Source organism: Muscardinus avellanarius (genome assembly GCF_963383645.1).
Source record: "Muscardinus avellanarius genome assembly, chromosome: 17".
Taxonomy (NCBI): domain Eukaryota; kingdom Metazoa; phylum Chordata; class Mammalia; order Rodentia; family Gliridae; genus Muscardinus; species Muscardinus avellanarius.
This window is the reverse complement of record NC_137803.1, coordinates 26,071,978-26,094,181: the sequence shown is the minus strand read 5'-3', so window position 1 is coordinate 26,094,181 and position 22,204 is coordinate 26,071,978. Positions and strand designations below refer to the sequence as shown.

General features: G+C 45.9%; 1 protein-coding gene across 2 annotated transcripts; it reads right to left on the bottom strand.

Moving 5' to 3' along the window:
- Positions 1 to 103: 103 nt before the first annotated feature.
- RPL17 (ribosomal protein L17) lies at positions 104 to 3,376 on the bottom strand (the record flags this gene model as incomplete). Of its 2 annotated transcripts, none has more annotated exons than XM_080714303.1 (6): positions 104 to 185; positions 627 to 818; positions 2,410 to 2,508; positions 2,751 to 2,885; positions 3,212 to 3,252; positions 3,322 to 3,376. In XM_080714303.1, the coding sequence occupies 6 exons, from the start codon at positions 3,374 to 3,376 to the stop codon at positions 138 to 140; spliced, it is 570 nt and encodes a 189-aa protein (XP_080570429.1). In that variant the 3' UTR covers positions 104 to 137. The 2 variants fall into 2 exon arrangements, with proteins under 2 accessions (XP_080570429.1, XP_080570430.1); XM_080714304.1 differs by having other exon boundaries at positions 3,337 to 3,376.
- Between the last annotated feature and the right edge of the window lie 18,828 nt (positions 3,377 to 22,204).

Genomic DNA, 22,204 nt, shown 5'->3' with positions numbered 1-22,204 from the left:
CCCGCAAACAACAACAAAACACAAAAAAACAAACTATAAGTTTCAGTCTTAAGTAAACTCATTTGATCCATCTTGCGAGGACTTCCAAAATATTTAGTAAGACCCAATCTTTTATTTGCATTTATTTTATGCTGAATTTATTCCCGTGCCATTAGTTTTTGTTTCTTCAGTTTCTTCTGCGATATCTGGGTAAAGAAAAAAAAAACATAAAAGGACCATTATACTTCTAGAAAAAAGCCACATTAAGAGTTGAGTTTATGCTCAAGATGGGGAGACAGAAAGCCCAACTATTAAGGATTATGGGGGAGACAGAGGATAACAACAACAAAAACCCACAAGTTACACTCAGTTGTGAAGGGCAAAGTACAGCCACTCTCGGGCATCTGGCACAGAACTAAATCAAGTTCGGTAGACGTTGGGACAGGTAATTAGTGGCCATGGGACCTGGGTGGGGTTTGACACACTAAATACAAATTATGGCCATAGAAGCCAAAACAAAGTGGGTAAAAGGCTGCTCAGGTTAGTTTCCTTTCATGGTTATTCCAAAGGTGTCCTAAGATAGTCATCACAGCAACCACAAATCTTCCCACTACTGTAAATAAAAAACCCATGAAATAATTTATTACCTTTTTCTTCTGTGCAACCTCCTCTTCTGGTTTAGGAACAATTTGCTCCTTCTCAGTGAGGATCATCTCAATGTGGCAGGGGGAGCTCATGTACGGGTTAATTCTACCATGAGCTCTGTATGTTCGGCGACGCATCTTAGGGGCTTTGTTCACCTGGATGTGTTCGATGACCAGAGAATCAACATCTAAGCCCTGGAAAGAGAAAGCACGTGAAATCATTTTTTTCAATGCCCCAAACTACATCATTACATTGGGATACTAATCGCCAACCATGGCCCCAGCCCACTTTCTTTTTTTGTACTGGGATGGAACCCAGGGCTTTCTACCTCTGAGCTTCACTCCCAGACCATATTTTATTTGGAAAACAGGGTCTCACTAAGCTGCTGAGAGCTTCACTAAAGTAGCTGAAGCTGAGTGATCCTCCTGTCTCAGCCTCCCAAACAGTGAGATTACAAGTGTGTGCCATCAAGCCTGGCCCTTAATCATTTTGAAAGGCAATCCTTTAAGCCACCAGTCATCTACTTTCTCCTTAAGTATGCAAGTCACCACCCTAAAGGTGTGATGGTGAAACTGGGTAGCTTATCCTTGCTACTCAGGAAGATCTCAAAAGTTTGAGGCCAACCTGGGTAACTTAGCAAGACCTTATTTCAAGTTTTTAAACAGGACCATAAAGGCCATGCTTGGAATCCTAGTACTTGGGAAACAGACATGAGGATCACAGGTTCTTGGCCAACCTTAGAAACTCGTGAGATTCTCATCAATCTAGAGAAATCCTATTTCAAAATAAAAATAAAACAGGGCTGGGGCTTGAAGAGAGAAGGCCCCTGGGTTCAATCCCCAGTACAACAAAGAGAAAAAAAGTATTATGCAAGTAACTCAGAAGATCACCCTTGGGTTCCATGTCCAGTATGAAGCAGTCATACAAAGCCAAGAAAATAGACCCGGTTCCTAAGAGTTGGCGTTAATTACAGTTCTAGTTCACCTAAAATAATTCACGTTCAAGTATATCAACAGTAACTTGATACTCAAAAACACTTCCCTTCGTTACTGTGGCAGGCAACAAACCACAGTAACCACTAATAATGGAATTATTTTGATAATCATGATCAAACCCAGGGACTGTGGCTTGGTGGGCAAGCACTCTACCACTAGCCAAATCCCCAACCCAGGAAAAACGTTTCTTTCATAAATGCTGGGGGAAAAGGAAATAGTTAAGTGTAGACAGATCACATTTATGAAAACCTTTAGATAAAATCTTGGACCTACTAAAGGTAAAAAAATTTTTAGTTGAAGTAATTTTTGTGTCACTAGGGGCTGAGCCCAGGAACATTCTACCTGAGCTACACCCTCAGTCTCTTGGAGTACAAATGCACGCCACCATGCCCACCTTTAAAATGTATTTTACAGCCGGGTGTGGTGGCGCACGCTTGTAATCCCCGCGCTTGGGAGGCAGAGACAGGAGGATCGCGCAGGTTTGAAGCTAGCCCTGCGCGCTGGCTTAGGAGACCCTGTTTCCAAATAAAAAAAAATGCAAAAATAGGTCTAGGAGTGTAGCCCGGAGGTAGAAGGGCTTCCAGGAACCCCAGTACCACAAAAAAGTATTTTACATGGTTTTTTTTTTTGGGTGGCACTGGGGTTCCTGGAACCCCTTCTACCTCCGGGCTACACTCCCCGACCTTAAAATGTATTTTAAACAAGAGATTTAATTACTTAGAACAAAACAATCAAGGATATTAAGTCTGGAACAATCATGTATACACAAATACATTCATGGCTTACATACCTTAAGTTCAGCATTGCTTTCTGCATTTTTAAGCATGTGCAGCAGAAATTCTGCACTCTTTTTGGGCCACCGACCTTGTGTCCAACCCCACTGTTTGGCCTGAGAGAAAACAATGGGCAGTGATCAGTCATTTCCCTTTATTTACATTTAACAAAAATCAAGATAAAGATATTTTATCTAACATTAAGGTTGCTCAGAACATGTTTTATTTCATGGTGACTCCAAAGGTGTCCTAAGATCGTCATCACAGCAACCTGGAAGAGCTTGATAAAGGCAGATCCCAACTATTCCTGTCCCATCCCATCCATCGCTTTTCTTTACAAATACCAACTAATTCTCACCTGGGCACACCTACCAACTCCACCGTTGTAACGCCGGAATGGCACACACTGCTTCTTCAAAGTGACATCTTTAAGATACTTGGTGGCTTTTCGGATATGCATACCCTTGATGGCCTGGGCAGTTTCACGGGTGTTCTAAGTATGAGTAATAAAAGTTTTGGTTAACCATGGGAGTTATAATTTTGAAAAATCCTGTGACTAAGCCATAGAGACTTATGCCAATAAAAACCAATTGCCCATTTTTTGTTAATGAAGTATTAGTCAACTCCACAAGTCCTAAATCATAGTACTTTTATGTCCTGATGATAGGTATCTTAATAAGGTGGCTGCTCAGAATTATTTTTTTTTTCACGGTGAATCCAAAGGTGTCCTAAGAAAGACATCACTGCAGCTACCCTTTAATGGTAAAAAATACTGGCACATGCGGAAAAGGCATCAGGCAGTAATTATGATTCCCATACCTTAAAATGAACACGTAGATTTGAACCTCTTGATTTGCATGCTAGAAGAGAAAAAACAACCTTCGTTTATTATTATGCTCATCCCAAAGTAGTTAGAAATACAAATCTACGACCTATCCACTTACATTTTGTGGGGTTTTCTGGGTCAAGAGAGTAGCGAACCATTTTCACAGATCACCTAGGAGGGAGCACAGCATAATCCTGTCAGTAACACAGTAACTAAGGCAGCTCAAGTTATTACATGCTAGCAACAGCTGCTCAGAGAGGAGTTGTTTTCATGATTAATCCAAAGGTGTCCTAAGAAATGCCATCATCGCAGCCATCCTTCCCTCTATCCCGTGCTTTCTCCTTTCCATCTCCCAGTAACTACACCTCACTTCGTATAGGAAACGAGGCACACACACTTTTGAAGTGTCAGTTCTGTTAAAGCCTGTTCCGATCCAGCCCTGGGTTAGATCTGGCCCGTGATGACGCACTAGCATGGCAAAATCCAACTCCGCCCCTCCATCTCTAATAGAAACCCGCTCGCGCACACTGCTCCACAGTAACAGTAACAGCTTTCCATGCAACAGTCTGCTGGCTTCCCACCCATGTTGGGGCGCATCAACGTGCAGCACTTTACTGGAACGAGCGAACCCTGGATCCAACTTACACCCTCAACGCTTTCTCGCGCTGCGGGCGCTTTGGCCGCACGCTCGGCCTCCACTCACTGCCGACACTGGGCGTCCAGGATCCGAGCCGCCGGCCGCACAGCCGCCGGCATCCCGCCCTACCCCCACGCCCGCCCATCACGGTTCTCCGCGGGCCCGGCCCCGCAGCACCAACCCGGGCGCTGGGCCGCGTCTGCCCGCACGGGGGACACAGATCCCCGCGAGGAGTCGTGGCCCCGGGAGTTTCCTTCCCGGGGGACTCGACGCCCGCCCCGCCGGAGCCAGGATGGCGGCGATGACCGCGGGATTGAGAATCCGGAGCGCGACTCCAGAGAGACACTCACCTCAGGCCGCTTACAGGAAGAGGAAGAGCGGGGGCTCCTGGGAGAATTCATGAGAACCGGAAATATCGCGAGATTCCCAGCCGCAGAAACGAGATTTGAGGAGGGCGGAAAGAAAGGAAGGGATTGGGGGGGTATGTTTTAGGTAAGTATGAAAACTAATTGTCTCGGTAGGGACTCAAAATTCTCCATTTTTATAGTCATAAATATAATTATGAGTTTTTATTTTATATTTTTGCGGGTCTGAGAATGGAACCTATGGGCATTCAACCTCCGAGCTACACCCCCTGTCCTATTTTTTTACTCCTTATTTTGAAACAGGGTCTCATTAAGTGGCAGAGGGCCACGCTAAGTAGCTGCGGCTGGCGGCGATCCGCGATCCTCTGGTCTCAGCCCCCCGAATGTTGGGATTACAAGCGTGCGCCACCACGCCCGGCAAATTTTAAAATATTACTCAATTAAAAACAGGTTTGTAGCCGGGTATGGGGGTGCATGCTTGTAATCCCAATACTTGGAAAGATGAGATGAGAGGATGGAAGTTTCTAGCGCACTCAGCAACTTAGGGAGACCCTGTTTCCAAATAAAAAATAAGGCTGGTAGTGTAGCTCAGAACGCCCAAGGGTTCAATCCCCAGTAACTGCTCCCTCTAATAAAACAAAAGTCTCCGTACTTGGAAGGCTGAAACAGGAGTAGTGCAGGTTCAAAGCCAGTCTCAGCAATTTAGCAAGACCCTCAGCAACTTAGACCCTGTTTTAAAATAAAGAATAAAAAATAAGGTTGGGGGTGTAGCTCGGAGGTAATGCCTCTGGGTTCAATCCCTAACACCACACACAAAATAAATAAATAAATAAATAGTCTTTTGCCTTTATTTTTCTGTACTTTAATCTATCCTCCATATTTCTGACTATCATTTTTCAAAAATGACTGCTGAAATAACTAAGTGATTTGAGGGATCCATTTTTTTCTGCGACTCCCACTCCAAATACCTAGGGATCACTTAGGATCCCTCTAAAATCTGGACTTTGCCTTCCTGATTGCTGCTGCTGCTTCCTCCTCCTCCTCCTCTTCCTCCTCCTCCTCCTCCTCCCCCTCCTCCTCCTCCCCCTCCTCCTCCTCCTCCCCCCCCTCCTCCCCCCCCTCCTCCTCCTCCTGCTCCCCCTCCCCCCCTCCTCCTCCTCCTGCTCCCCCTCCCCCTCCTCCCCCTCCTCCTGCTCCCCCTCCCCCTCCTCCTCCCCCTCCTCCCCCTCCTCCCCCTCCTCCTCCTCCCCCTCCTCCCCCTCCTCCTCCTCCTCCTCCCCCTCCTCCTCCTTCTTTTTGGTTGCACTGGGGACTGAACCCAGGGGTATTCTACATCCAAGCTACACCCACTGCCCGTCTCATTTTTGTTTTGAAACAGTAACACACTAGATTGCTGGGAGTCTCCCTATATTGCTGAGGCCGGCTTTGAACCTGTGATTCTCCTGTCTCAGCCTCCTAAGTACGGGGATTATAGGTATGGATCACCACATCTGGCTTTTTCTCCTTTCTACACACGCTTTAACCACATTCTCTCTGATTTTAGGGAGAAACCAAGTTTATGGTTAAGTTTATGGGTGTGTAGCTCAGTGGTAGAGCTCTTGCTTAGCATGCAGGAGGCCCTGAGTTCCATCCCAAGCACAAAAATGGGACAAAGAAAAGCAAACCAAAGCAAAACAGACATGGCACCACACTGGATTCCATTGTCAGCCAGCACTGGATACGACTAGAAGGAATTCAGGCTTTATGAGATTATTTCCTTCTGAGTGAATGGTTTATTTTGGAAAGCCTTGATCATTGTCTTATAAAACCTAAACGAAATGGGAATGCAAGAGGAATTTTAGATAAAGGAAGAGAAAACCCAGTGGAGTAATGTTGGAAATCCAGACGAAGAAGAAGAAGAAGAAGAAGAAGAAGAAGAAGAAGAAGAAGAAGAAGATGTGTGTGAGAGAGACAGAGTGTGTGTGTGTTGGTGAAGGAAACACTTCCATTGGCATTACGTACACATGTGAAATTATCAGTGCCAATCTCAGTGTCCTGTATGGAGAAGGGGAGGGAGCGGGGAGGGAGGCTGGAGGAAGCTCACCAAGTGCTGTGTGCCTGTACGCCCCTATCATTCTAAACGTCACTGTCCAGTGAGACTACACTGTGTAATGGGGGCCTGCTTCTGACCCTGCCAGCTAACAGCCTGTTTTTAAGCTGACATTTTTTTTCTGTGTTGTTCTCCCTCTTTCCTTCATCCCCTGTTATCAAATTACCTGTTCTTGTTGGGTGTGGTGGTGCATGCTTGTAATCTTAGTACTTGGGAGGCTGAGACAGGAGGATTGCAGGTTCAAAGCCAGCCTTGGCAACTTAGTGATGCTCTCAGCAACTTGGTGAGGCCCTGTTTTCAAATAAAATTGGGCTGGAGATGTAGCTAGGAGATAGAATGCCTCTGGGTTCAAACCCCAGTCCAAAAAAATTATATGTTTCCATCCATTTACTGGTAGGTGACCTGGTACCCATGAAACTCAATAAGAATGACTCTATAATAAAGACTTGGACAGGAATCGTGCCCCTTTTGATAAACACATCATGACCCTTTGGATCTGAATAAGAACTGACTCAAGGAAGACTTAAGCATGAATTGAGTCCCTTCTGCTAAGAACTATTGACCCTGAAAATTAATTTCCTTTTTTTGTGTGTGGTACTGGGGGTTGAATCCAGGAGCATTCTCCCTCTGAGCTAAACCCCAGCCCTATTTTTTATTTTGAAACAGGATCTCATTAAGTTGCAGAAGTCCTGCACCACCACGCCCAGCCTGAATAACTCCTCCTCCTCTTCCTCCTCCTTTTTCTCCTTCTCCTCCTCCTCCTTCCCTCATCTTCCTCCTCTTCCTCCTTCTCCTCTTCCTTCTTCTTTTTCCGCAGTACTGGGGATGGACCCCAGGGGCATTCTACCTCTGAGCTATTCCCCTAGCCGTGTGTGTGTGTGTGTGTGTGTGTGTGTGTGTGTGTGTGTGTGTGTATGTATGTATATGTGTGTGTGTGTGTGTGTATATATATATATATATATATATATATTTATTTATTTATTTATTTATTTAGAAACAGGGTCTCACTAAGGTGTAAAGGGCTTCACTAAATAGCCGAGGCTGTTTGCCAACCACAATCCTCCTGTCTCAGCCTCTCAAGTACTGGGATTACAAGCACCACCACACTGGCCTAAATAATTCTTAAAAAGGACTTGATTCTGAGCTGGGCATAGTGGTGCACACTTGTAATCCCAGTACTTGGGAGGCTGAGACAGGAGGATCGCACAGGTTCAAAGCCAGCCTCGAAGCCAGCCTTAGCTACTTAGTGAGGCTCTCAGCAACCTAGTGAGACTCTGTTTCCAAATAAAATATAAAATATGTCTGCGCGTGTAGGCTGGAGGTAGAACGCCCCAGGGTTCCATCCCCAACACCACCAAAAAAAAAAAAAAAAAAAAAAAAAAAAAAGGACTTGATTCCTTTGTTTGGGGAGAACCAAGAGCTTTGTTCCTGAACAGTTAAGTTCCTCCAATTTGCTGGCAAATCAACAAATTTCTTTATCCTTTTTCCCAAAGGCTTATCAAAATTATTTGATTCTGGCCGGGCGTGGTGGCGCACGCTTGTAATCCCCGTGCTTGGGAGGCTGAGACAGGAGGATCGCGCAGGTTTGAAGCCAGCCTCAGCTACTTAGTGAGGCTCTCAGCAACTTAGTGAGACCCTGTTTCTAAATAAAATATAAAAAATAGGGCTGGGAGTATAGCCCGGAAGTAGAAAGCCTCTGGGTTCCACCCCCAGTACCAAAAAAAAAAAAAATTGATTCTGCAAATTGGGGGAAGTACCAGGATTTAACAGTTTTGGGCACCCTAGATAGGCACCCTAGATAGCTGGAAGAAAGCTGAGAAACATTTAATAAACTAGAGATAGGATAGACCTCTCTGCTGCAGCGCTGTGGCTTTTGCAGCAACAGCATTAGCCAAGAAAACGGCCATTCCCTGGCCCTCAGTGGCATTGGCAATGGCAGCAGTGACAATGGTGTGCCCGTGACATCACTCCCTCTGTGACGCCAGCACCTGTGTGACTTTCCCCAGGTGGCAGACAGGCATATGGTCTTCCCCATGGCCTTAGGCCCACAACTGTATAAAATCTGCATTCTCCTTCTGTCCTAAGCTAAAAATAACAAAACAAAAACACCATAATGCCCTGCTCAAAACAACCTAATTCTGATCTAACACCAGATATCAGGTGTCTTGGCTAATACATCTCAGGTAGGTAACTTGTTTGTTGTGAGGAGATAGAAAGGAAATAGGCAAATAGGGAAGAGGCCTTGGTAGAAAAAGTTAATTTCCTGAGTTACCTGAGGAGCGATGAATATCTGAAATTCCAAAGGCTCAGAGATAAGAAGGACCAGAGCTTCACAAAGCCATGGGTTTACTAATCAACAAACCCAGGAGCCTCCACAGAGCAAGTCTGACACTTTACTGAGAGGAGATTCTTCAAGGACTTGCAAATACCCTATGCAATTCTGAGAGCTGCTTCCCAGAATTCCCAGAATCCCAAAGTCACCCTAACCAAAAAGAGAACTCACAAACATCAGGCAAAGGCCCTAGCCGGCCAGAAAATTGGGTTTTTCCCTTTCGGGACTCCCTCCCCTTTTGGGGAGCTTTTCTCTCTCTCGCAGGTCGCGTTAGTTTTGAGAGAAGGCAGAGTGCAATTGAGGGCACATGGCTCAGGCTATTCTTGGGTAGTGACCCGAAGGCCTCTGCCGGACATCAAGGCTGACCAGGCCCCTAGGGGTGACCTGCACCTCTTTTCTGGCCGGTCGCGTGGACCCTGGGAGAAAGTAGTTTGCAACTGACAGCACTTGGCTCGGGCAACACTTGGGTAGTGACCTAAAGGCAGCTACTGGACCCCAGAGTTCCGACTGCCCCTTTGGGGTGTTCAGCCACTTTTCCCTATTGCCTTCTGGCAGATCGCATGGACTCTGGAAGTAAGCAGCCTGCAACTGAAGGTAATTCGGCTTGGGCTACTCTCAAGTATTGTCCTGAAGGCAGCTGCTGGACCCCAGAGTTCCAGCCCTTTTGGGGTGTTCAGCCACCTTTCCCCATTCCCTGCTGCTTCCAATAAACCATTTACTCCCCTTCCTGAGGTCTGCAGGTGTCATTCTTCGCTCACCGTAGACAAGAACCCTGTAAGGAAATGCCGAGTTTCTTCTCAAGAACTCCATTTCATCTTTGATGAAACACCAGGTTTCTTCTCAGGAACGCCCCCCCCCCGTTTCATCTTGGGGGGCTCAGAAGAAACCCCCATTTCAGTTGCAAATACCTCCTTGGGGGAGACATTAAATCCACATGGTGCCAGGTGGCTTAATATCATAATGTTCTTTAAAAAGGCAGTGCTCATTCGGGCGTGGTGGCGCACGTTTATAAACCCTGCGCTTGGGAGGCGGAGACAGGAGGATCGCGCGGGTTCAAAGCCAGCCGTGCTGGCTTAAGAGACCCTGTTTCTAAATAAAAATATAAAATAGGTCTGGGAGTGTAGCCCGGAGGTAGAAGGGTTCTATCCCCAGTACCACCACCAAAAAAAAAAAAAAGGTAGTGCTCAGCCAGGCATGGTGGTGTATGCTTGTAATCCCAGGGCTTGGAGCTTGGAAGGCTGAGACAGGAGGATGGCGCAGGATCGCAGCCAGCCTCAGTCACCTACTTAGTGAGGCTCTCAGCAACTTAGTGAGACTCTGTTTCCAAATAATATATAAAATAGGTCTGGGAGTGTAGCCCAGAGGCAGAAAAGCCCCTGGGTTCCATCCCCAGGACCACAAAATAAATAAATAAATAAATAAATAAATAAATAAATAAATAAATAAATTTATATATAAAAGGCAGTGCTCATAATTTGGGCTGGCTACAAGTAAGTCATCTGTGATCCAATGACAACTCTCCCAGGTTCTTCTTTAGGCTTTTATGAGACAGAGCAGGAGAGTTTTCAAATCCCTGAGATAAAACAGCCCAGCAATCCTGGGAGGTTGCTGGAGTCCTGATACTTAGAAGCAAACAGTAACTGAAATCTCCTTTTCAGTGAGATACAGAAGAATATATTTTTTAAGTTCAGTACTATAACCCAGCCATAATTACTAGCATTCCAGTCAGGAGAGTGCAGAGAAATGGGCAAAGCTGAATTAATCCATGTTTTTAAAAATCTATGTAGCTGAGCATGGTGGCGCATGCCTGTAATCCCAGTACTTGGGAGGCTGAGACAGGAGGATTGCAGGTTAAAGGTCAGCCTCAGCAACTCAGTGAGGCTCTCTGAGACTTAGTGAGACTCTGTTTCTAAATAAAAAATAAAATGGCTGGAAGTATAGTTTGGAGGTAGAGTTCTCCTGGGTCAAAGGGGACTTGATTCCTCTTTTTGGGAAGAAGCCAGGGCTTGTTCCTGAATACTTAAGTTCATTGGTTTCTCTGATTTGCTGGCAAATTGACATTTCTTTTTCCTTCTTCCTAAAGGCTTGTTTCAATGATTTGATTTAGCAAATTGGCAGGTACTGATTTTTTTTTTTTTTCAGTACTGGGGATTGAACCCAGGGGCATTCTACCTCCAAGCTACACTTCTACCCCTATTTTTTATTCTTTATTTTTGAAACAAGGCCTCACTAAGTTTCAGAAAGCCTCACTAAGTAACTGAGGCTGTTCATGAACCCACGATCCTCCAGTCTCAGCCTCCCAAATACTGAGATTACAAGTGTGCACCACCATGTCTGGCTTGGATTACATTTTTTAGAATCTAAATGAACTCTTTAAATTGTATTTTATATATACTGTATATTACGGATTGAGAGAATATGGTTTGGGGAAACTGTTCCCTGGGGACCCCTGCTAGGGTCCCGGACACACTTCCCTCAAACCACAATAAAACCCCAAATGACCAAAAGCAGAAAAAAAAAAAAAACCCGCGGATTCTTGTCCTAAGCTAAGAATAAATATGCATAGCTTGGACAGTTGCTGAAGATTTAAAGAAGTTTATTAAAAAGATAGAAATACAGGAGACAGTCACAGCCCTGTGCCCAAGAGAGGGGCACAGGGGGGCAATTCTAATGAACATACCAAAGAACTCCAGTTTACTGAGTGTTTTTATCCAGACCAATTCTGCGGCAGGTCCTTTGATCTGTAGATATGCTGCCCTATCTGTAGCCCAGTTTCTCTGCTATCTCCAGCCAGATTTGGGGCGGGGCGGGGGGGAGCAGTCCTGTCTTCCTGACACAGACCTCTCCTTTTGTTCCCCACCCCAGATGTGTTAAAATGTGTCTCCATTTGTCTCTCAGAAATGTAAAGAAACCTCTTCCCTGGCTCCAGCTTTCTTCCTTCTCTTTAGAAATGTAAATTACAAGTCCCTCCTTCCTACCAGTCCTGGTTTTTCTAGTACAAACGATATATTTTTAAAATTGGAAATCTTTCCCAATACGGGTACATTAATACATTTTAAAACCTCTTCCCAATACTAGTACACTGTATTGTGTTAGTCTGTTCCCTCCCTCTTTGGCACAGTGAGGATTGAACCCAGGGGCGCTCCATCACCCAACTACATCTCCAGCCCTTTTTATTTCGAGACAACATCTCACTAAGGTTGCAGAGGCTGGCCTTGAACATATTTTTGGTAATGAGGGTTGAACACATGGTATTCCATCTCCAAGCCACACCCCCAGGCTTAGTTTTATTTTTAAAACAGTTCTCATGCCGGGCGTGGTGGCTCACACTTGTAATCCCCGCTCTTGGGAGGCGGAGACAGGAGGATTACGCAGGTTCGAAGCCAGCCACGCTGGCGTAAGAGACCCTGTTTCAAAAATATAAAATAGGTCTGGGAGTGTAGCCCGGAGGTAGAAGGGCTTCCAGGAACCCCAGTACCACCAAAATAATAATAATAATAATAATAATAATAATAATAATAATAATAATAATACAAAAAAAAACCAGTTCTCACTAATTTGCTGAGGCTGGCCTTGAACCTGCAATCTTCCTGCATCAGCCTTACAAATACTGGGATTACAGGCATACACCATTATATCTGACTAGCCCCCAATTTTTGCTCCTCCTACCTCAGCCTCCTACCTCAGCCTCCTCAGCCACTGGGACTACAGGCATGTGCCACTGCACCAGACCTATAATACTTTCTTTCTTTTTTTTTTTTTTTTTGCAGGTCTGGGGATGGAACCTAGGGGCATTCAAACTCCGATTTACACCCCCTGCCATATATATATATATATATATATATTCTTTATTTTGAAACCAGGTCTCACAGAGTTGCAGAGGGCCTCACTGAGTAGCTGAGGCTGCCCGCGAATCCTCCGGTCTCAGCCTCCAGAATGCTGGGATTACAAGCGTGCGCCACCACGCCTGACTTATTTTTTAATCATTATTTTAAAACAGGGTCTCACTAAGTTGCAGAGAGCCTCACTAAGTAGCTGAGGCTGCCCATGAACCGCGATTCTCCCGGTCTCAGCCTCCTAAATGCTGGGATTACAAACATGTGCCACCACGCCCAGCTTCGTAATTGACTTTCAAATATTAAACTAATCCTGCACCTTAAAGTGTTTACCCACAAATCGGAAGCTATCAGAATACTCTCTTTTGGGGTTCTTATGTAGTCTTCATAAAACCCCCAAAGGGCTCACACAGACATGACCATCACCCAGGCATGATTGACTAAATCATTGGCCACTAGTGATTGAACTCAATGTCCAGTCAAAAGGCTGGAGGCTGGTGCGGGCAGTTTCGGCCTTCTAGTCCCAGGGGCGACCATCCCTCATCCCAGCGCCTTTCCAAAAGTCACCTCATTAGCCGGGCGTGGTGCTTGTAATCCCCGCGCTTGGGAGGCGGAGACAGGAGGATCGCCGAAGCCAGCCGCGCTGGCATAAGAGACCCTGTTTCAAAAATATAAAATAGGTCTGGGAGTGTAGCCCGGAGGTAGAAGGGCTTCCAGGAACCCTAGTACCACCAAAAAAACAAACAAACAAACAAACAAACAAACAAAAACAAAAACAAAAACAAAAAAAAAACAAAAGTCACCTCATTGCCATAAACTGAGACAGGCTAAAAGGGACTTGTTAGGAATAACAAAAGACAATCCTTTATCGCTCTTGATTACTTTTTGTATGTGAGTGGTACTGGGGTGGAACCCAAGGGCTTTTCTACCTCTGGGCTATGCTCCCAGACCTTTTTTATACTTTATTTGGGAACAGGGTCTCACTAAGTTGCTGAGAGCCTCACTAAGTAGCTGAGGCTGGCTTCGAACCTGTGCGATCCTCCTGTCTCGGCCTCCCAAGTGAAACGTTTAAAACAGAGTTAGGGAGTTAGCGAAGGAGGCAAGCACCAACCAGGCTATTAACAACGGCGCACGCTTGTCATCCCAGCGCTTGGGAGGCTGAGACAGGAGGATCACACAGGTTCGAAGCCAGCCTCAGCTACTGAGTGAGGCTCTCAGCAACTTAGTGAGACCCTGTTTCTAATAAAATATAAATATACTCCCAGTATAGCCCGGAGGTAAAAAGCCTCTGGGTTTCACCCCCAGTGCCACCAAAAAAAAAAAAGAAACAATGGCTTTAATCAGCCCACCACCTACAGGGTGAAGTGGGGGAAAGGACGGATGAGCCTCGCATCTGGAGAGTCGCATGTAGTCCTGGTTGGCCAGCTGAGTCACACGTGGCAGGGTGGAAGTGCCCGTGTTTTAAGTGGGGGTTTTGGGGGTGGGGATAACTATGGGAATGCAGATTCTCTTGCGATATCTGGAGCCTCGAGATGCCTGGGATCTTGCAGCACCTGGATTCTCGGGATATCTCGTTTCTGGCTTTTGGGGTTCCGCCTCCTGTCCCTGCTGTGGGGTCACGTGGGGGAACCTGACCTATCACCAAGCACTGGGATTACAAGCATGCGCTACCACGCCCAGCTAAACTTGATTGCTTTCTTTTGTATTGGGGATTGAGTTCAGAGGCATTTTTCCTCTGAGTTACATTCCCCAGCCCTCGGTTATTTTTTATTTGTAAACAGTGTTTTGCTAAGTTACTGAGAGCCTTACCAAGTTGTTGAGGCTGACCTCAAACCTACCATCCTCCTGTCTCAGCCTCCCAAGTACTGGGATTACATGTGTGTGCCACAACAGTGGCTCCTTTTTCACTCGTAGGGAATTTTGAGGGCTTCTTGTTTTGTTTTGTTTGGTTTTTGGTGGTACTGGGGGTGGGACCCAGGGGCTTTCTACCTCTGGGCTATACTCCCAGACCTATTTTTATATTTTTTGGAAACAGGGCCTCACTAAGTTGCGGAGAGCCTCACTAAGTAGCTGAGGCTGGCTTTGAACCTGTGTGATCCTCCTGTCTCAGCCTCCCAAGCACTGGGATTACAAGCCTGCGCCACCACACCCGGCATTGAGGGTTTAATGAGCTCTGTGTCATTAACTGGAGATGAAAATCAAAATACAACTTTTTTTTCTTTGTAGTACCAGGGATGGGACCCAGGGGCATTCTACCTCCAAGCTACACCTAGCCCGATTTTTATTATTTTTTAATTAATAAATAAATTTATTTATTTAAGGTACTGGGGATGGAACCCAGGTGCACTCTACCTCTGAGCTACACCCTCAGCCCGATTTTTTATTCTTTATTTTGAAACAGAGTCTCACTGAGTTGCAAAGGGCGTCACTAAGTAGCTGAGGCTGGCCGTGAACCACAATCCTCCCATCTCAGCTTCCCAAATGCTGAAAATACAACTACTTTTAATTTTCTTACTCTATCAGTGTGACTGCCCACGGTGACCTCCAGGTTCCCAGTGAACACCCTGGTTCACTGTTGCTGGCCTTGTTCCATCCCGTCTCAGGCAGCCTGGCAACCTGTCCAGCTTCACCCCACTGAGGCTGTGCTCTGCAAGGCCCGTGCACAATCCCCCGCTGTGTCCACGATGGCCTGTGCTTCTCCAGAGGACCCAATGACAGCAGTGCTCAGATGAACTGTCGCTAGCCCAGGATCTGGCACTGGATTCCAGCAGAGTCAGGAAAGCTGTAGACATAGAGGTAGGAGGTATAAGAGCTTGGCAAGGGCGAAGAAAGTGAGGGTGGGACAGCAGCACCCTCAGGCTCCTCAAATAGGATGGAAGCTAGCCAGGTGTGGTGGCACACGCTTGTAATCTCAGCACTCAGGAGGCTGAGATTGGAGGATCGCAGTTCACGGACAGCCTCATCTATTTAGTGAGGCCCTTTGCAACTCATGAGACCCTGTTTTAAATAAAGAATACGCTTGGGAGGCTGAGACAGGAGGATCGCACAGGTTCAAAGGCAGCCTCAGCTACTTAGTGAGGCTCTCAGCAACTTAGTGAGGCCCTGTTTCCAAATAAACTATAAAATAGGTCTAGGAGTAGAGCCCGGAGGTAGAAAGCCTCTGGGTTCTACCCCCACTACAAGAAAGAAAGAAAGAAAGAAAGAAAGAAAGAAAGAAAGAAAGAAAGAATAAAAATAGGGCTGGGGGTATAGCTTGGAAGTAGAATGCCCCTGGGTTTCATCCCCAGTACCGCAAAAGAAAAAAAAAAAAAAAAAGGATGGAAGCAGCCCTCTTGAGACCCTCCAACTGGCTTATTTAACAGCGACAATTACTAGGACTTTGCTCACTGTGTACATCTTTCCAGAGCAAAGACAAACCCTTAGCCTTTTCTAAGTATTAGCCATTGGTTCTCTTTACTGACCGGCAAAGACAGTTGTTTGAGTGGATCCAGCAGGAGTTTGACTGTCCAAGTAACTTACTTTATGTTGGTCAACTGGTGCATTAAATCAGCTGACGAGGATGGATTAGTCTTTTTAGAAAGAGTTGTCTTTAGCCAGGTGTGGTGTCTCAACTTAGCAAGACCCTTGGCAACCTAGCAACACCGTGTGTGTGTGTGTGTGTGTGTGTGTGTGTGTGTGTGTGTGTGTGTTACTTTGGATAGAACCAACTCAGGGGCATTTGACCTCCGAGCTACACCCCCAGCCCTAATTTTTTATTCTTTATTTTGAAACAAGGTCTCACTGAGTTGCAAAGGGTCTTACTAAGTAGTAGCTGAGGCTGTCCTTGAACCATGATTTCCCTGTCTCAGCCTCCTAAATGCTGAGATTACAAGCGTGTACCACCATGGCCCGCTAAGAACCTGTTTTAAAACAAAAAGTATAGCTGGGCATGGTAACACATACTTGCAATCCTAGCATTCGGGTGGCTAAAACAGGAGGATCACAGTTCACGGACAGCCTCAGCTACTTAGTGAGGCCCTCTGCAACTTAGTGAGACCCTGTTTCAAAATAAAGAATAAAAAAGCCGGGTGTGGTGGCGCACGCTTGTAATCCCCGCGCTTGGGAGGCAGAGACAGGAGGATCGCGCAGGTTCAAAGTCAGCTGCGTTGGCTAAGAGACCCTGTTTCCAAAAATAAAAAAGTATAAAACAGGTCTGGGAGTGTAGCCCGGAGGTAGAAGGGCTTCCAGGAACCCCAGTACCACCAAAAAAATAAATAAACAAAATAAAGAATAAAAAATCGGGCTGGGGGTGTAGCTCGGACCCGTTTAAAAAAAATATATATATATATATATATATTTGGCTGGGGTGTAGCGCAGAGGTAGAAAGCCCCTGGGTTCAATTCCCAGTAGCGTGCGCACGCGTACACACACACACACACACACACACACACACACACACCAAAAAAAAAAAAAAATGGGATAGGGCTGTCTTTGGGGACTTCAGATGAGTCCCAGTTCCATGTTTGATGTCAAAGTCATCACCCACTTCCCCTGCCCCTTGACTAATAAATACTTTTCAGGGACTTGGCTCCTGGTCTTTAGGACAGACCAGGAACAAAGCCTTAATCCTTTGGCAGGATTTGCTCCACTGTCCTCAGTCTGAGCCGCCCATACAATGGTGTTTCAATCTTCACTTAGAAATTAGCTTTATTAGCTGGGCAAGGGGTTTTTACTTATAACAATAAAAAGAATGTAATCCTTTCCCCAGGGGGTTGGAGTCCTTCCCTTTGCTTCTCTGGATGTCTGCTCTCTGCTCCTGCCCCTTTCTCTTACCGCCCAGATCTGTAGTATTCAGAATTATTTTTCTGCATGAAGCTTTCCTAAGGGTGCTGTTCTGTTTGTTTTCCTGAGACACTTCCATTCCCCAAGCTGCAGTATTTGCTGTTTAGTATTAGAGCTCTACTTCTGCATACTTTTTAGGAGGTGTGATTTTTGTTGTTGTTGTTGTGGTGGTGGTACTGGGGATTGAACCCAGGGGTGCTCTACCACTGAGCAACATCCTCAGCCTTTATTTTATTTTGTTTATTTTATTTTATTTTTTTGTGGTACTTGGGGTAGAACCCAGAGGCTTTCTACCTCCGGGCTCTACTCCCAGACCTATTTTATAGTTTATTTGGAAACAGGGTCTCACTAAGTTGCTGAGAGCCTCACTAAGTAGCTGAGGCTGGCTTCGAACTTGTTTGATCCTCTTATCTCAGCCTCCCAAGCGCTGGGATTACAGGTGCACATCACCACGCCCGGCTTGTTTATTTTATTTTGAGTTAGGGTCTTCTAAGTCCCAGAGACTAGCCTGAAATTTACAATCCTCCTGATCTTTCTACCTAAGCCTCCTGAGTAGCTGAAATTATAGGTGTGGGCCACTGTGCTGGTCCCCAGATGTGAATTATTTTAAGGTCAAAATTAAAAATGTATCTTCTTTTCATTTTGCCATTAACCAATATTTGTTCTGTGTGTGTGTGTGTGTGTGTGTGTGTGTGTGTGTGTGTGTGTGAGAGAGAGAGAGAGAGAGAGAGAGAGAGAGAGAGAGAGAGAGAGAGAGAGATTTTCTTAGCAGCAGCATCCTCATCCCTCAGGACCCTCACTCCGCCGATCAGCTTCCCAACTGGGGTAAATCTCTACCCTCTTTTATTGGACAACAACAGACTCTAAATGACTGTGCATGACTGTGACATTGCCTGGCACTGCTGTGGCTGTGTAAATGTGAAGTTCTTGTTTGAGTGCTGGCACATGCCTGTAATTCCAGTACTTGGGAGGCTGGTCCAGGAGGAGAGCAGGTTCAAGGACAGTTTCAGAAAGTAATGAGACTCTCATCAATTAATGAGACCCTGTTTCAAAATAAAAATAAAAATTGGGCTGGGGTGTAGCTTGGAGGTAGAATACCCTTGAGTCTACCCTCTACCACAAAACAAAACAAAACAAAACAAAAACAGAAGCCAAACCATTAACCAATCACACAAACAAAAACATAAAAGAGGGCTGGAGATGTAGCTCAAAGGAAGAATGTCTGGGGTTCAATCCCAAATATCACACAGACACACATAAACTTATACACCATATATGTGTGTGTGTGTGTGTGTGTGTGTGTGTGTGTGTGTGTGTGTGTGTGTAAACTGGGGATTGAACCCAGAGGCATTCTACCTCCAAGCCACACCCCTGCCTTACTTTTAAAAATTTATTTATTATTTATTTATTTTTGAGGCACTGAGGATGGAACCCAGGGGCATTCTACCTTCAAGTTACACCCCCAGCCCTATTTTTTAATTCTTTATTTTGAAACAGGGTCTCCCTGAGTTGCAAAGGTCACTAAGTAGCTGAGGTTGTCCGCAAACCATGATCCTCCTATCTCAGCCTCCTGAATACTGGGATTACAAGCGTGCATCACCACATTTGGCTTTATTTATTTATTTATTTATTTATTTATTTATTTATTTTATTTATGGGTCTGGGTATGGAATCCAGGGGCATTTGACCTCCGAGCCATATCCCCTGCCCTATTTTTACTTTTTATTTTGAAACAGGGTCTCACTAAGTAGCTGAGGCTGTCCACGAACTGCCATTCTCCACTTTTGGCCTCCTGAATGCTGGGATTACAAGCATGTGCCACCATACCCAGCAATTCTTTTATTTATTTTTTATTTTTTATTTTTTGCGGGTCTGGGGATGGAACCCAGGGGCATTCAACCTCTGAGCTACACTCCCTGCTCTATTTTTTTATTCTTTATTTGGAAACCAGGTCTCACTGAGTTGCAGAGGGCCTCACTAAGTAGCTGAGGCTGTCTGCGAACCGCGATCCTCCGGTCTCAGCCTCCCAAATGCTGGGATTACAAGCGTGCGCCACCACGCCTGGCTTTTATTTTATGTTTTGAAACAGGGTCTCACTAAGTGTGTGGGCCTCAAAAAGTAGCTGAGGCTGTCCTCGAACCTGCGATCTTCCTGTCTCAGCCTCCCAAGTGCTGGGTTACAAGCATGCACAACCACACCCTGCTCTTTATACCCCATACTGTATAACACCCTCCACTCTTCTCCATGGCATCCACCTTGAGGACTCATTAAAGTCCTCCTTTATTGTGACCTCCTTCCTCCTTCCTGTGGTGTGCAAGGCTGACCTGCCCCAGCCCATCCGTCTAACTTCACTGCCTAGCGTTTTCCTCTATGATGATTTTGCCCAGCCATGCTGGCCTTCTTGCTTTTTGGAGAATACAGCTCACTCACTCTCATCCTGATGTCTGTCATGATTTGCAACCCAAACCATCATGTCTCATGTGTGTGTGTGTGTGTGTGTGTGTGTGTGTGTGTGTGATACTGGGAACTGAATTCAGAGGTGTTCTACCTCTGAGGTACACCCTCAGCCTTATTTTATTTTGAAATAGAGTTTCACTGGGTGTGGTGTCACACACCTGTAATCCCACTACTTGGGAGGCCGAGACAGGAGGAATGCAGATTAAAGGCCAGCCTCAGCAATTTAGCAAGACTCTCAGCAACCTAGCAAGACCCGGTTTTAAAAACAAAAAAATTAAAAAGGGCTGGGGTGTAGTTAAGAGATAGAATGCCTCTGGGTTCCATCCCCATCCCCATTAAAAAAGAAAAAGAAGAAGAAGCCAAGTATGGTGGCGCACGCTTGTAATCCCAGCACTTGGGAGGCTGAGACAGGAGGATCGCACAGGTTCGAAGCCAGCCTCAGCTACTTAGTGAGGCTCTCAGCAACTTAGTGAGACCCTGTTTCCAAATAAAGTATAAAATAGGTCTGGGGGTATAGCCCGGAGGTAGAAAAGCCCCTGGGTTCCACCCCTATTACCACACACACAAAAAATTAAAAATAAAAAAAGAAAGGAAGGAAGAAGAAAGAGAGAAAGAAAAAGAAAAAAAAGGAAGGAAGAGAAAGGCCCACTAAGTCCTAATGGCCTTGCTAAACTGCCAAGGTTGGTTATAAACCTGCAATCGTCCTTTCTCGGCCTCCCAGATTTTGGGGTTCCAGGCGTGCGCCGCCGTGCCTGGCTATATGCCACTTCTTCCGGTCACTGAGGCAAGGGAGAACCCATAGACATGTCCCCCGGCGTCTGTCTCAGGCCTGTAGAGGTCCTCTGACACCAGCCGCAGTCCCCTACGGCCACCACTCCCGGGCGCAGTCCCTCCTCTGGGGTTGCAGGTCTTGCTGAGGTCTGGTGACCCCATGCCGGCCTTTCCTCTACCCCATGCCGCCTTTCCTCTATCCCAGGCACGCTCACCACTTCCTGGCCATTTGTTCTCTTAACTCCGTCTGTGCCTCTGCCAGAAGTGCTTTCATTTAGGTTTGTCAGGGGACCATGCGGGATGAATTGGGTTTCTGTTTGAAATCCTGAAGGGTGGACAGAGTCAGGCACAACCACCACGCGCTGGCCACGAGCGACGGCCCAGCGCCATGAACACCACCTTCCAAACCGCGCCGCTTCCCATCTCCCCGTCAACATATTCCATTTCTTTTCCATAAACTCACTCCACTAGACCAACATTTGATAAGGGCTTGGCATGCGCAGTGAGTGTCCTGTGGCAAATGCTCCTCTAAAATCTTGGACATTAGCTAACCTTCAATCTCGCTTTAAGATTGGAACTTTCAACTAAGCTCGAAGTTGGACCCAGCATGCCTACAGAACTGGAAGTGGAATGAGGTAGAAGTTGTGTCTTGCGTTCTGACTACATTCTCCTTTAGCTCTCATTTGAGCCCTATAATTCCACCACTCACCAGCCTGGCAAGAGCTGCTGCCTTCCATCTCTCCTCTGATAAAGAGCAACTTTCTTCCTTCCTTCCTTCCTTCCCTTCCCTTCCCTTCCTTCCTTCCTTCCTTCCTTCCTTCCTTCCTTCCTTCCTTCCTTCCCTTCCCTTTTCCTTCCTTCCTTCCCTTTCTTTCTTTCTTTCTTTCTTTCTTTCTTTCTTTCTTTCTTTCTTTCTTTCACTGGGAATGGAACCCAGGAGCATTCGACCTCCGAGCTACACCCCAAGCCCTATTTTTTATTCTTTATTTTGAAACCGGGTCTCACTGAGTTGCAGAGGGCCTCACTAAGTAACCGAGGCTGTCCACGAACCACCATCCTCCTGTCTCAACCTCCCAAATGCTGGAATTACAAGCGTGCACCACCACGTCTGGCTAAGAGCAACTATCTTTGGCATGGATCTTTATAATTGTTGGATACTTATTTTGTGAGAGGTACTTTCACATTCATTATACCTAATTATCTTTACAACCCAATTTTCTTGTTATAAAGAAAGGTTATCTAACCCAGTAAACAGTGAGCAGGAGCAGAATGGGAGCCCAGGCCTCCCGGCATGAGTCCCTTACATTCTTGGAGAGGAATTTATTCCATCTTTCACTTCTGGTGTGTGAGTGTGTGTGTCTGTGTGTGTGTGTGTGTGTGTGTGTGTGTGTGTGTGTTACTGGAGAATGAACCTAGGGGCATTCTACCTCTGAGCTATATCTCTAGCCCTATTTTATTCTTTATTTTGAACCAGAGTCTCTGCCTGGCATGGTGGTGCAATTTTGTAATCCCAGCATTTGGGAGGCTGAGACTAGAGGATTGTGATTCGTGGACAGTCTCAGCTACTTAGTGAAGCCCTCTGCAGATTAGTGAGACACTGTTTCAAAGTAAAGAATAAAAAATAGGGCAGGGGGTGTAGCTTGGAGGTCGAATGTCCCTGGGCTCCATCCCCAGACCT